Genomic DNA, 15,599 nt, shown 5'->3' with positions numbered 1-15,599 from the left:
TCTATCAAGTTCGTGCGGTATCCAAACACTGTATTTGTAGTTTTCCCAACTCGTGTAAATGTGTTTCTATGGTGACATGAGAGCAGCCTATCTCGGTAGCAAGAGTACGACTCGTTAGCCTCGGATCTCCTTCAATTAAGGTTTTTAATTTGGCTACATCAATCTTCACCGGTCGACCAGACTTAGGTTGATCTGATAATGAAAAGTCGCCACTACGAAACCGCTGGAACCATCGTTTCGCCGTGGCCTCAGACACAACTTCAGGAGCAACACGCTGACATATATTACGCACTGCTTCGGCGGCTGAATGGCCAGACTGAAATTCATATAGTAAGCAATGCCTTACATGCACTTTAAATTCGTCCATTTTCTTCCTTATATTAGCTCGGCGACAGCTAGTGAATGACTGACGAGAAACTGTGCGACTCGCCCTTTATATACTTTCGACCATAGAAGATTCTAGAACTCTCTCAAAAATTGTATGTGGAATTCAATCGATCGCTCATTACTTTCTTACCAACCCAATATATTAAAACGATCACCCAAGGCATATGGGTGTTCTCCGTTAAGAAGTCCTTTGTGCTAGCGATTCAAATAATTAGCATTACGTAATGATTTTTCATATAGGTAGTAAAAAACTTTTTCAGTACAGATGGTGTTTTTTTTACGCACTAGTGCGAGAAGTGGTTCATTATATGCCAGGTAGAAACTTCGGAGGCCCATCTGTACTGAAAAACGTCGTACGATACACGTGCAAAAAGGAAATTCGTAACTCGTGTCGATTTAAAACAAAGTATTATTGTGATTCACTATATTTAATATTCATCATGAATTTCTGCAACAGTAGGTACTATTCAAATATCTAAAAACGAGCGTCACTTTCCTTTGTACATCCTTACACAAAAAATCAATAATTCATTTATTGCAAATGTGATTTACAAATGTGATATATTATTGACTGGTACTGCAGATCTTGTCAGACGAAGATACAATCATGCTATTGCTCATATTATCATTCTTTTAAAGAAGAAAAGCTGCGTAACCCGCGCGTGAATTATTTTATTAATAATTTAGAATTAAGAAGTGTAGCGAGGCTGCATGCTTTGTTGGTGTTACAGAAGTTATTTTTTACCCTCCATAACTAGAAAGAAGTATGAGGAAAAAACATGTTTGTCGACTGTCGACCAATAAAAAATAAATCTATTTAGACCATTAAATTTCACAATTGTTCTATTATTTCTTAATTGTAGATAAATAAGCGAGAGCTCATAGTACAATCATTGTTAATATGAAATGTTGATTAGGACTTAAGTACTATATAATGACACGTACATGTACTCGTTTTAGACAATTTCTTAGCTCTCACTTAGTTATCGTACTCCTAAAACCTGAAATCCTGAGCTTACTAGGCCACGCGCCCGTGCAATAATTTCATCGATATCGATTAAAAGCATTTGAAATATGGACATCACTATTATCGAATTTTCACATCACTATCTTTGACACCTGTCATGCGTCAATGACGTTACGTAATGGTAACACTCGACGCAAACCCTTATGTTGGTAGCATTAGGATGATATGCTCATACATTGTACTTTTTTTCAGAAATGTATGGAGTTCCGTCTCTTAAAACGTAGTGATTATATTCTCTTTGCCTGTTACGGTACAGTCTTTGTCGCATTATGTCGCAATTAGGATGATCAAATAACTCAAGTACTCATGACTCACCGGAAGTTTTGAAATTACATACATACATACATACATACAATCACGCCTGTATCCCATGAAGGGGTAGGCAGAGCACATGAAACTACTCAAGTTTCAGTGCCACTCTTGGCAAATAAGGGGTTGAAAGGAAACGAAACTGTGACATTGCAGGTTGCCAGCCTCTCGCCTACGCCACAATTTAACCCATATCCCGCCTTCGTCGCCTTCTACGACAACCACGGGAAGAAAGGGAGTGGTGAAATTCTTAACCCGTCACCTCACGGGCAAGTTTTGAAATTGAGTTGTTATAATTTACCTGAATAAAATAATCAGTGTTCAGTTGAGTGTTAATTACGTCCGATGAACCCCTCGCTCCTCCTGATCCGTCAGTCTCATTTCCTAATTTCTGATAGGTACATCGTTCGAATATTCAATGCCGGGATCCGCTCGACTTTCAATGTACTGCCGCAGGCATACGAGTCTATTGAGATTTCATGCATGGCGTATTATTGTACACATCTTTCATTTTGATGAAATCATTTTTCTTCCTTTTAAGTAATATGAACTCTATTTAACTCTAAAGAAAAAGGAAACGAATTAAAAAACCGGCCAAGAGCGCGTGTCGGGCCACGCTCAGTGTAGGGTTCCATAGTTTTCCGTATTTTTCTCAAAAACTACTGAACCTATCAAGTTCAAAATAATTTTCCTAGAAAGTATTTACAAAGTTCTACTTTTGTGTTTTTTTTTTTCATATTTTTTAAACATATGGTTCAAAAGTTACAGGGGGGTGACACACTTTTTTCCTTTAGGAACGATTATTTCCGAAAATATTAATATTATCAAAAAATGATTCTAGTAAACCGTAATTCATTTTTAAATACCTATCCAACAATATATCACACGTTGGGGTTGGAATGAAAAAAAAACAGTCCCCACTTTACATGTAAGGGGGGGGGGGGGGGGGGGGGGGGGGGGTACCCTAACAAAACATTTTTTTCCACTTTTTATTTTACCAATTTGTCGGCGTGATTGACATACATATTGAAGTGTGCAATAAAGAGTATTTGTATTGTATCTCAATGGAAATGAGTGCCTTTCATCCCTTGGTTAACAATAATCATCGCACTTGCGAAAATGATAACGTGCGCCTTTAGAAAGTTTCCATATTATGTAACACTTTAAATTCTCGCGTTTTGCACATATATATTAAATGTCACTTATGTAAGTAAGTAAACTCTTTATTGCCCTACCTACATAAAATACACAAGACATCAAATATAAAGGAAGGAAGTACAAAGGTAAACTTATCCCTAATAGAGATCATATTCATATATTCATATTCATCTTTATTAGTATTAAGCATACGTTGTCAAAAATATTACAGCTATATATACATATGTCATCATTATTATTCTTAAAATACTAGATTAGAAAATAAAAACAATTAATTACATAAATATCAAACAACGATCAATTTTTTTTTATTAATATTATTCAGTCATCTCCAGTTTCTTCCAGTTAACCTAAGAAGTAATATTAGCTATCTTTTTTAGTATATCCATATTATGATTGGGTGCTCTCTTACAAAACTGTCCTCTAAAAATTCAACCTGTTACGGTACAGTCTTTGTCGCATTATGTCGCAATTAGGATGATCAAATAACTCAAGTACTCATGACTCACCGGAAGTTTTGAAATTACATACATACATACATACATACAATCACGCCTGTATCCTATGAAGGGGTAGGCAGAGCACATGAAACTACTCAAGTTTCAGTGCCACTCTTGGCAAATAAGGGGTTGAAAGAAAACGAAACTGTGACATTGCAGGTTGCCAGCCTCTCGCCTACGCCACAATTTAACCCATATCCCGCCTTCGTCGCCTTCTACGACAACCACGGGAAGAAAGGGAGTGGTGAAATTCTTAACCCGTCACCTCACGGGCAAGTTTTGAAATTGAGTTGTTATAATTTACCTGAATAAAATAATCAGTGTTCAGTTGAGTGTTAATTACGTCCGATGAACCCCTCGCTCCTCCTGATCCGTCAGTCTCATTTCCTAATTTCTGATAGGTACATCGTTCGAATATTCAATGCCGGGATCCGCTCGACTTTCAATGTACTGCCGCAGGCATACGAGTCTATTGAGATTTCATGCATGGCGTATTATTGTACACATCTTTCATTTTGATGAAATCATTTTTCTTCCTTTTAAGTAATATGAACTCTATTTAACTCTAAAGAAAAAGGAAACGAATTAAAAAACCGGCCAAGAGCGCGTGTCGGGCCACGCTCAGTGTAGGGTTCCATAGTTTTCTGTAATTTTCTCAAAAACTACTGAACCTATCAAGTTCAAAATAATTTTCCTAGAAAGTATTTACAAAGTTCTACTTTTGTGTTTTTTTTTTCATATTTTTTAAACATATGGTTCAAAAGTTAGAGGGGGGTGACACACTTTTTTCCTTTAGGAACGATTATTTCCGAAAATATTAATATTATCAAAAAACGATTCTAGTAAACCGTAATTCATTTTTAAATACCTATCCAACAATATATCACACGTTGGGGTTGGAATGAAAAAAAACCAGTCCCCACTTTACATGTAAGGGGGGGGGGGTACCCTAACAAAACATTTTTTTCCACTTTTAGGGTTCCGTACCTCAAAGAGGAAAAACGGAGCCCTTATAGGATCACTCGCGTGTCTGTCTGTCTGTCTGTCCCTCTGTCACAACCGATTTCTCCGAAACTACTGGACCGATTTACTTGAAATTTGGCACACGTATGTAAACCTGTGGCCCAAAGACGGACATGTAATTTAATTAAATGAAATTTAATCACAGGGGTCACTTTTGGGGGGTAAAATTGAAAATTAAAAATCAAAGTTATTAAAACTATATTGTGTTACATATCAAATGAAAGAGCATTTTATCAGCATCTGAAATATATTTTTTTTATATTTTTTATTTTGGTAATTTAGAAGTAATTTAAGAAAATAAGCAAAAAATGACAATTCCCCCCCTTATCTCCGAAACTACTTAGCGTAAAATTTTCAAAAAAATACACGAGATAGCCCTCTACCTGTAGATTACAGGAAAACCTATTAGAAATCTACAGTCAAGCGTAAATCGGACTTAAGAGAAAAAAACTCAGATTACGAATTTCACTCACTGCCGCTGCAAGTAGTTACTAAACGACTTAAAATTGTGTAAGCGCGTTGGACAGGTATAAAGAAATCAATTTCTGTTTCGTTTTGCTTTAGAAATTGTTAAAAAAAAATCATTTTCCAAAATGACTTAAGTTCCTACTAAAAAGGAGGCGCTTAAGACCGTTTAGAACTTCACTGACCATAATATTGCCCACATAGGTCCAAAAAAGGTGTATATATACGAAAACATGTGCCGACATGACAACCACCCACCGACAACCAAACCAACCAGCCACCGACAACCAAAATCTGAAGTCTATTTGCTCTATCTCTTATAGTTTCCAAAATATACGCAAAATCTTTATAATACGAAATTTAGTGTACGTTGCCATTACATGTCGTCAGGCGCTCATGACCTTTTTGTATGGAAATGTCGAAATCCGACTCGCACTTGACCAATTTTCTTAGAAAGTTGTGTTTTATTATAGTTTTGAAGGAGGTTTCTTGTTTTTAACCACCAACGCAAAAACGACGGAGTGTTATAATAATAATAGGTTTGACGCTTGACATGTCTGTATGTCTGTGGCTATGAAGCTCCCGAACGAATCAATCGATTTTGATTTAGTTTTTAATGTTTAAGGTGAATTCGTCGAGAGTTTTTTTGTACCACGTAGGTGGCAAACAGGCATACGGTCCGCCTGATGGAAAGCGGTCACTGTAACCTATGGACGCCTGCCACTCAAGGAGTGGCACATGTGCGTTGCCGACTCGACTCATTAGAAACTGGTACAAATCTGTACTTAGAAGGGGCCTGGGTGCCGACGACTCAAAGGACAATCTATTGTCCTAATTACTTCCGTTGTCAGCATACCGCACCCTCGTTGAGCTCTGGCTGCCTTACTCACTGGCAGGAACACAACAATGAGTAAGGTCTAGTGCTACTTGACTGCGGTCTTTTATAAAGCGGAGGTATACTTCCCCAGTTAGACTCTGCTCTACCTTAGGCCGTTTTCACATTATCCGATCCGATATCGGATGTAGGAAGGACGTAAAATGTAAGATTTATGCGCTTCCAGGTCTTCATTTATGTATTTAATAGATCATTATTACTAAAAAACGATATAAAACGCAAAAATTGCGGATTTAATGCCGATGGCACTCTCCTACAACAGTTTTGTCCGAGGCACCATCGAACTGCCGATATCGGCAGGACGCTTCCGACTATTTTTGGCATGCCGGACCCCCCGCCAGTTGTCGGCCGATAATATTTGTTTGTGTGCGTATATAATGTAGGTATACGTATGTAGTAGTGTGCGTGACAAAAATGGCGTCTATTAAACAGCTGTTAATTTATCGAAATTCAAATTAGTTGACAATTTCCATTGAAAAAAAAAGGTTGTAATGCATCGGTCCGAATTGCGGATACTAGTTTTTTCATCTTTTAGTAGATATATTTATTTATTTAAACTTTATTGCACAATTGGAAAAAAGTACAAATGGCGGACTTAATGCCTTAAGGCATTCTCTACCAGTCAACCATAGGGCCAAACATAAATTCGCGAATGTGGGTGCAGTGAGAAAAATAAATTTAGAAAGCATGACAACTATTGACAAGTATAGCAATATTATTTACAATATATAATATTGAATATATATATATTTATATAGTTGAATGTAAAATTATTTATTTTGCCTGACACTCTGAATATTTTTTATGTTCGTTATTTTAATTTTACAATATAATATTTGGAATATAGTGCTTATAATTATTAAATATTTCTTGATACAAAATCATACTTGTTGCCACCGGGCTGGGTGGCGCTAGATGCGGCAGGCAGGGCTGACAGCTGATGTGGTCGCGTTCAATGCAATGTAATTGATTATGTTTTATTTGTGTTCTGTTATGTTTTCCTTTTTTTTCCGTTTTGTGATTTATGTGTATTCTTGCTTTTTTTATGTAAATAGTTTTGTTTTTTCTGTCTCTTTCGTCATTTTATTTTTCTTTTTATTGTTGTGTGTTTGTTATCTGTCGTGGCATCACCGAATGGGCCCTACGGAAGACCAGCGCTGGCTTCCAGCTAGCATTATGCTGAGTTGGGTCCATTTCGTGATGCGCACTTACTTAATGTTCTGTTCTCTGTTTTTTGTCCTATTCTTGTGTGTACATATACGTACGTGTTTGTGAGCGTCATGAATAAATGTCTTTTATCTTTTATCTTATCTTTATCTTATCTTTACTTCATTGATTTGGAACAATGCGTTTTATCGCACCTAACCTACATCCGACATTATCGGAAGCGTTTATCGGATGTAGAATGTCGGTTCGACATCCGATATCGGATCGGATAATGTGAAAACGGCCTTAGAGTATATTCAATTTAGTATTAGAGTTATGTCAGTGTACATGTCAGCGGCCGCGAGTTCGCGGCCCATTCATTGGCGACGACCTTCGCGCGGCGCAATAAAATTCAATGTTGGCTGCTCGCGTGCGGTCCGTTTGTTAATGTAGGTAAGAATTTAGAATGGCGGCATTTTGTGAACATCAAAGGAGTGAGCCTTCTGTACTTGTACTATTAGGTATATATTCTGTGACAAAACGAACAACATGTGTTCCAAGTACAACACTCGAAATGCCGGAAAGTTATAGTAGGTATCGACCGTAAATTGGCGTAATCCAACAAATTAACACATGTGATGGACCCTGCCGTCTATTAGTTATTTGTTATACAAGGGTGCAAAGTTGTATTTTAACGACGAGTGTGGAATTGAAAAACGAGCAAGTGAAAAAATTCTATAGTTGAACCACGAGCGAAGCGAGTGGTTCGAGAATAGACTCCTGAACTTGCGAGTTTTTTAACACACGAGAAGTAAAATACATTTGCACCCGAGTGTAACACAAAACTTTTCCCCTCACTATAGCGAGGAAAGTAGGTACAACGCAAAAAGCGCGTTTATCACTGCTTCCAGTAGTTCCACAGGTGGTAAATCATCGTCATCACTAGATTCACTCACTTTTATTAATTTTAAAGCATAAAAAATGACTATATTCAAGGTCTAATTACTTTATCCACTAGTGGATAAAATGCGTTTTTACCCGCTGGTATTGAAGGACAAAACACGTGTTTCCGAGCTAGTGAGGGGAAAAATAAATTGCCGCAATATGTGGTTGAAGCGCCTAGTGTGTCGAACTAACTACTTAAGTATCGCTTAAAAATTTGGCTGGTCGAGCACCCGTTCTACACTTATGACAATTTTTTTATTACCTAATTAGAAAAATATTTTTGTGCATTTTTTATGTGAATATTGCCTAACTTTTTGTAATTTCAATCTTCTGTCTAATTGTTCTCTAAGTATTATTGTTGTATGAATATTATTTTTTTAAATCAAATCTTGACGTGTAAAATGGCGTTACAAATAAATGAATATGAGTATGAGTAATGATTATTTTTACCATTGAAAGTTTGTACGGAACCCTCGGTGGGCGAGTCCGACTCCCTCTTGGCCGGTTTTTTATTTTACCAATTTGTCGGCGTGATTGACATACATATTGGTACCAAATTTCAGCATTCTCTGAGATTATCCGCGGACGGAAGGACGGACGGACAGACAGACATGGCGAAACTATAAGGGTTAGGAACCCTAAAATTGTAGTTACACGGGGTTTTGACTTAGTATTTCTACTATCAGAAGGTACAGTACGTACGTCCACTTAAAATTTGGACAAAGCTAGACCTTCGATGCTGGGTGGTCTAAAAAATAGTTACGTATGCTAAAAACGATTGATTTCGTTTTAATAATTCGTATAAACTTCAAAATAACCTTGGACATTTTTAAAGGTAGGTAAGTACTGTCTTATGTGATCTGTGACGACCATTGGCAACATTACATGGAATAAAGAATATGGTAATGCATTGTGTCGAGTTGTCGACACGAGACGCAGCTCACTCGGGACAAGGTCGGAACAGGTACGAATAATACCTGCAGGTAATTACAAGGAATTATCTAAAATACCTATCTACTTAGTATCTACTTTCATAGTCGTACACAATAATTATGTACAGTCGACTACAAAGAGCTGATATGTATCCATTTTTTCACCTTATTACAATGCAATAAGGTGAAAAAGTGGATACATCTCTTTGTAGTCGACTGTACTATAACTAAGGTTTTATAAGGTTTTAGTTGGACTTTTGTTAGTCGTCCGGATGTTCTCTTCTCTTCTACAAGTTGCCGTAATTACAGACGATACGGAGGGGTTCAATTCTTCATACAAACGCTCTCGACTATTTCCTCCCTGGTTTTTGAAGATAGAGCAATGATTTTTTCAACACAGATTGTTATTATTTTTATCTGTGTCGGACCGTTTTGATTTTTTTGATATTCTGCTTTTTAAAGACTCTAGAGCCAATCAAAAATTTCCAAAAACGGCCTTTTTTCATTGTGGCGCAAAAAAAGGTGTGATACTCAAGATTGGTAACAATTAACCAAAAAAGCAAAACGGTCCTTGTTATTCAGATTCTTAAATTTCGTTCCGATTGATTAAGTTTTGAAGGAGGAAAGAGTCGAGAGCGGAACCTCGATTTTAAAGATTTTTTTGAAATATCTTTTGACTGAGTTGTTCTTAATGGACAATTTTTTTTCGATAAATCTAGTTAATAACACTTGTATATATAACTAAAATTCCCAAGTTGAAAGGGGTGCTCCTTTCCATTTTAGCATTTTCGCTACCGTATACTCTTAACAGAATCTCGTGACATGTTTGTTCAGATTCTATAATCAATTGTTTTGTGGGTGCAGTTTGCAGTTTTTATGATATAAAAAAACGGATACCTTTTCATATCATCAAGTACTATAGCATCATTAGCATCAAAGTCAGTAAGAAAGAAAAACTGATCACGTATTAAATATTACGCACGCACGTATGTAAAATAACTAAAGCGATCCCAATGAAATAAACTAAAACCAAACCACAGTGAAGACACTCAAGGACTTCAAGGAGAAAATGTGCTCCTATAGCATGAACTGTATTGCGAAAGTGGTGGCAGAAAACAGCAGCAGTTCACGAGAACGCCTCTTAACATATTTCTACCGAATAGAATCTACATAATAAAAAGAATATAAAAAATACGAATAATATAAAAATAACGCATCCAAATAAAATAATGGGAACCTCCGCAATTCTGCCCGAATATTCTTTTCAAGTGACTTGATGGACCTAAGTTCACGTGACACCCTATCAGCCCCAAAACAAACCCTTGACAATGAAATTGTAACATCCGAGACACCGTGTTACCCGGTTTTGTCGCTTCAGAAGATGCCTTTTACGCAGCGGTTATGACCTTATGACGTTTAAGAACGGCTCGGTGTTGCTTAGACGGAATCACTCCTCAACACATTAAGGAGCTGCCTCCTCATCAGTCTTATTCGGTTCGGAAATCAAATGCTTAGGGGTAAGGTAAAAGAAAGTGTTTGACAAACTATATTGAGCCAATCTATGCGCCCTTGCCAAAAAAGACGGTAGCGTGCGCCATTCGCCATAGACTCGACGCTTATGTGACTAACTTCAAAACTATGCCGAAGACACATTCGCCCAGCTCTAGAGTCCAGATTTAAACCCACACAATTAGGATTTGGCAGCAAGATGAAGCAAGGTGGCAGCGTAAAAGCAGTTCATGCTATGCTTTTGATGACGGCACATTGGGAGGTAAACCTAGGGCTCAATTCGACACGACCGATTTCACGTTAACTCTCCGTTGATAGTGGACTGGATCACGGGTTCCCGAATACGTACAACTGTCATCTGGATTGGTACTAGGGCTGAGGCAATGTACCGGATTCGATTTTGGACCAGGTATTTTTGATGGAGTATTTTTAACTTTTGAATATTTAAAAAGAACGGACTTCTATTTTTGAAATAAATAACACATAACATTTTTATCACATCGTATCTCCATTTTCACTTTTACTTGAAGTAAAATATTTTTTTGCTAATAGACGGTTGTCGTCGTGCCAGCTACACCAAAAAATATAAAAAAATATATTGCATAAAAAATATGTTAGTTGATTGATCGCTTTGACTCAAAACTTCGCGATACGTCCGATCATATACTATTTGTAGAAATCCTAATCACGGAAAACTAATAAATTCCCTTTTTTGGGTCAAACTTGTAATACTGGTAATACCTTTGGTACATACTTTTGGTATGCATTTTGCTAACGTGTCCCACCTCTAGTGTTGATTCTACTTTGATTTTACTTGTGTCAAAGTCAAGTGACAGAATGAGATTGCAATTCGAATCATCAGTTCATTCACAAGGACGCAATTTTACACGAAGTTAACCTCTCATGTCCTGACAATAAGAACCAAGGCACGCGTTCTCAGTATATAGACTTTTTTGTCGATGGGCATGGCCGCTATGTTTGGTGAATGACAATTTTATTAGACGGGGATTCTGTGGTGCCAAAGAGTAAATTGCAAGTTTTTTTTGGCACAACTTGGTTCCACTACGCGTCGCAAGATGGCGTTGGCGTTATTAAAATAAACAAGAATGACATGCATTTGCGTCGGTGTAGATCCATCATGAATACGTAGATATGATAATTCTATATTTAAAAAAAAGCTAACGTGACATTAATTAGCAAATGTCAATAAGAAATATAATCTTCTGTGCATGTGTGATTTATTGTTTAGTCAATTTAAATATCACTCTAAGTAAGAACTGTTATTATTATTAGACAAAACATTTTAATATATATCACAGCCATATCTATATTCTTAATAAGTAAGGAGGCTTAAAATGTGTTATTATTAGAGGGTGCGCCCACGGGCGACTTTTCGAAGCGACTTTTTTGTCGCGGCCATGGGCTAGTACCTAAGTATGAAAGTGCGCTCACGAAGCGACGCAACTTTTCATACAAATACGTAAGTCGCCGAGCAACTTTGTCGCCCGTGGGTGCGCACCGTTAATAGTTGTCAATTTTTTTTTTTTAATTATTCAGGTGATTCAGCTTACCCACAGAGGCAAACACTAATGACGCCCATTTTGGATGCACCTGTAGGATCTCCAGAAGCTGGTTATACCATGGTGTTTCGGGTTTCTAAAAATGAGGTGGCGGTGTTTGTCGTCAATGGGGAAAATGCACTACAAGCCAGCACAGGCAATTAAGATCGTTAACACGTGTTGTGTGCTTCACAATATAGCTAACAAATCGAATTGTGAACTGCCTCCGCTGAACCGACTCGAAGAACTGCAGAAGCAGAGATTAGCGGCCGAGTTTGACGCCCGTCAGGAGACTGTTGATATTTACCTCTATTTGGCAATAGCTCCTGACAGGCGTCGGCTAAACCAAGAGCTGCAGCTGGGTCGCGCTGCTCGTCAAGCGCTTGTCCTGCAGTTAGCAAATTAAGTAATTATGGTAGGTCTATTTCAGTTTATAATTAGGGTAAGCCAAACAGCTATATTTTAAGTTCACACCTTTACCATTAGTATAATAAAATTATCATTCAATTCATTACAAAACCCATTCTTTCCTAAATTGTGTGTCGTCACGACACCCCATCGTAAATTAGGTTTCGGGTTGCTGATTTAATTTAAAATTAATGATCAATTTGGAATCTGACATTGCTGACTGTCATTTTGACACAAATTCGTCATGGGTATTGTTATATATTTAGTATTTAGTCGTTGGATAAGTTCGGTTCGGTAGAAAACTTTTTTCTCTATACTATACTAAAAAAGTTTTCGAATAAAAGTGACGATATTCCAAAACATTTTTAAAAATAAGTGTCAAATATTGAGAACGTCTATGACCATGTTCGCACGACGACATTAATTTGCTCTGTGCAGTGCGGTTTAGTAACATTGTACAAATAATATGAAATAATACTTAATGAGTGGATCGTAAGTAATTGTTTCAATATTTATAATACGAGTAGTTTCATTCGAATTACTCAGAAATATTCGCGAGTCTCCTTAGCTGATTTTGTAATGAACGTCACTTTGCAACTTCTCTACCCGAAATGGTAGGTTTTATATTTATCAATTTCGTCATTATTGTATCATCCCATTAATCTCCTCTCCCTACCTTACTCAATCCGGCGTGAGTCAAGGATCAAGTCTGGGTCCTTTGCTATTCTTGATAATGGTGAACGATCTCGTAAGTGGCCTCCAAAACGCCAAATGCAAATATATATCACAGCCATATCTATATTCTTAATAAGTAAGGAGGCTTAAAATGTGTTATTATTAGAGGGTGCGCCCACGGGCGACTTTTCGAAGCGACTTTTTTGTCGCGGCCATGGGCTAGTAAGTATGAAAGTGCGCTCACGAAGCGACGCAACTTTTCATACAAATACGTAAGTCGCCGAGCAACTTTGTCGCCCGTGGGTGCGCACCGTTAATAGTTGTCAATTTTTTTTTTTTAATTATTCAGGTGATTCAGCTTACCCACAGAGGCAAACACTAATGACGCCCATTTTGGATGCACCTGTAGGATCTCCAGAAGCTGGTTATACCATGGTGCTTCGGGTTTCTAAAAATGAGGTGGCGGTGTTTGTCGTCAATGGGGAAAATGCACTACAATCCAGCACAGGCAATTAAGATCGTTAACACGTGTTGTGTGCTTCACAATATAGCTAACAAATCGAATTGTGAACTGCCTCCGCTGAACCGACTCGAAGAACTGCAGAAGCAGAGATTAGCGGCCGAGTTTGACGCCCGTCAGGAGACTGTTGATATTTACCTCTATTTGGCAATAGTTCCTGACAGGCGTCGGCTAAACCAAGAGCTGCAGCTGGGTCGCGCTGCTCGTCAAGCGCTTGTCCTGCAGTTAGCAAATTAAGTAATTATGGTAGGTCTATTTCAGTTTATAATTAGGGTAAGCCAAACAGCTATATTTTAAGTTCACACCTTTACCATTAGTATAATTATCATTCAATTCATTACAAAACCCATTTTTTCCTAAATTGTGTGTCGTCACGACACCCCATCGTAAATTAGGTTTCGGGTTGCTGATTTAATTTAAAATTAATGATCAATTTGGAATCTGACATTGCTGACTGTCATTTTGACACAAATTCGTCATGGGTATTGTTATATATTTAGTATTTAGTCGTTGGATAAGTTCGGTTCGGTAGAAAACTTTTTTCTCTATACTATACTAAAAAAGTTTTCGAATAAAAGTGACGATATTCCAAAACATTTTTAAAAATAAGTGTCAAATATTGAGAACGTCTATGACCATGTTCGCACGACGACATTAATTTGCTCTGTGCAGTGCGGTTGTACAAATAATATGAAATAATACTTAATGAGTGCTTTGCTATTCTTGATAATGGTGAACGATCTCGTAAGTGGCCTCCAAAACGCCAAATGCTTGCTATACGCTGACGACCTCAAGTTGGTGATGGGCATCGAGCAAGAGTCTGATTGCTTAAGGCTTCAGGATGATCTAGATCGAATACATCGATGGAGTGTCGCCAACAAACTTCACTTCAACTACAGCAAGTGCCAAATAATGACATTCACACGTCGCCAATACCCCGTTAAGTTTCAATATAAGCTTGGTGATCAGGTGATAAACCGTGTAAATTCTGTCAAGGATCTTGGAGTGAATTTTGACGGTGAGCTGACATTCCACGACCATATCAATAGCCTGGCGAAGGAGTCGTATCGAAGGCTAGGTTTCGTAGCAAGAAACATTAAGGACTTCAACAATACTGGCGTCATCAAACTCGTCTATACGGCTCTAGTTCGATGCAAACTGGAGGCCAGCGCATGTGTTTGGAGTCCTAGTGAGGCCAAGTATAAACTTATGCTGGAAAAGGTTCAAACAGCATTCCTACGCTTCCTTTACAAGAAGTTATATGGATATTACCCATTTATGTACCCAACTAAGTTTTTACTTGGCGTCCTAGGTTTTAACTCCTTGGAGGTGTGTAGAGAGAGACTGTGAGCGCTTGATTATGGCGTGTAAAGTGTTTCATAATAAAATTAACAGTACAGAACTGCACAATGTTATCAACTGCCTAGTCGTACCTCCTAACAAATCTAGACGGCGAGCATATCTGCAACTTTGGGATGGAACAGGACCACGCTCGACGACCGCGCGTCGCCACTCACCGCTGTGCGATATGGTTCACTTAATGAACGGACTCCTACGCACAAATCCACAAGTGGACATCTTCACTGATAACTGGCCCCAGCTAGCGTCCAGGTGCCTCGACTACTGCGAGAGTAAGGTGAATGACATGACTGTGAAATTGTGAATGACTGAATAATTGAATATATGAGTATGTAGTAATTGTTAAATGTATTTTTTAGGATAGTCAAAATAGCAAGTGTAATTGGTATTTATAACCGTTCTTGTGTAATAAATAAATATTAATAAATAAATGTCAGCCAGGACCAATTGTCTGGACATCCTGGAACAAGGACTATTTATTGTTTCGAGGAGCTGTCATGGAACACCATGACATTAAGTTCTTGATATTTTATCATGAAACGCAGGTAACTTTATTTAACGGTATTAAATTAACAGATGATTCTACATAGCTTTTAAACTTGCGTTCATATTTCATTAAGCAGGTTGTTATAAGCCTACTCAATTTATTTAAACGCCACCGACGCCGCAGTCGGTGGAAACTCTGGAAACTCGCGATTCGCTAACAACATAAGTAACTCGTTATCGTTAATATTCTCACGCAAAAATTTATATTATTTAGTTACTTATTCAATAATAACAAA

At 37.7% G+C, this 15,599-nt stretch overlaps 1 protein-coding gene across 1 annotated transcript; it reads left to right on the top strand.

Annotated features, from left to right (window-relative positions):
* Window positions 1–14,187: 14,187 nt before the first annotated feature.
* LOC125236121 lies at window positions 14,188–14,808 on the top strand. The gene has a single exon (XM_048142819.1). It carries the CDS (start codon window positions 14,188–14,190, stop codon window positions 14,806–14,808), a length of 621 nt encoding a protein of 206 aa, XP_047998776.1.
* Window positions 14,809–15,599: the final 791 nt, after the last annotated feature.

The sequence above is a fragment of the Leguminivora glycinivorella genome, chromosome 18 (assembly GCF_023078275.1).
Source record: "Leguminivora glycinivorella isolate SPB_JAAS2020 chromosome 18, LegGlyc_1.1, whole genome shotgun sequence".
Taxonomy (NCBI): domain Eukaryota; kingdom Metazoa; phylum Arthropoda; class Insecta; order Lepidoptera; family Tortricidae; genus Leguminivora; species Leguminivora glycinivorella.
The sequence above is the reverse complement of the archived record's forward strand: the minus strand, read 5'-3'. Positions and strand labels throughout refer to the sequence as shown.

Excerpts from the sequence above, each read along its gene's own strand:
- LOC125236121 (XM_048142819.1), top strand. The coding sequence starts at position 14,188 with ATGGTGAACGATCTCGTAAGTGGCCTCCAAAACGCCAAATGCTTGCTA.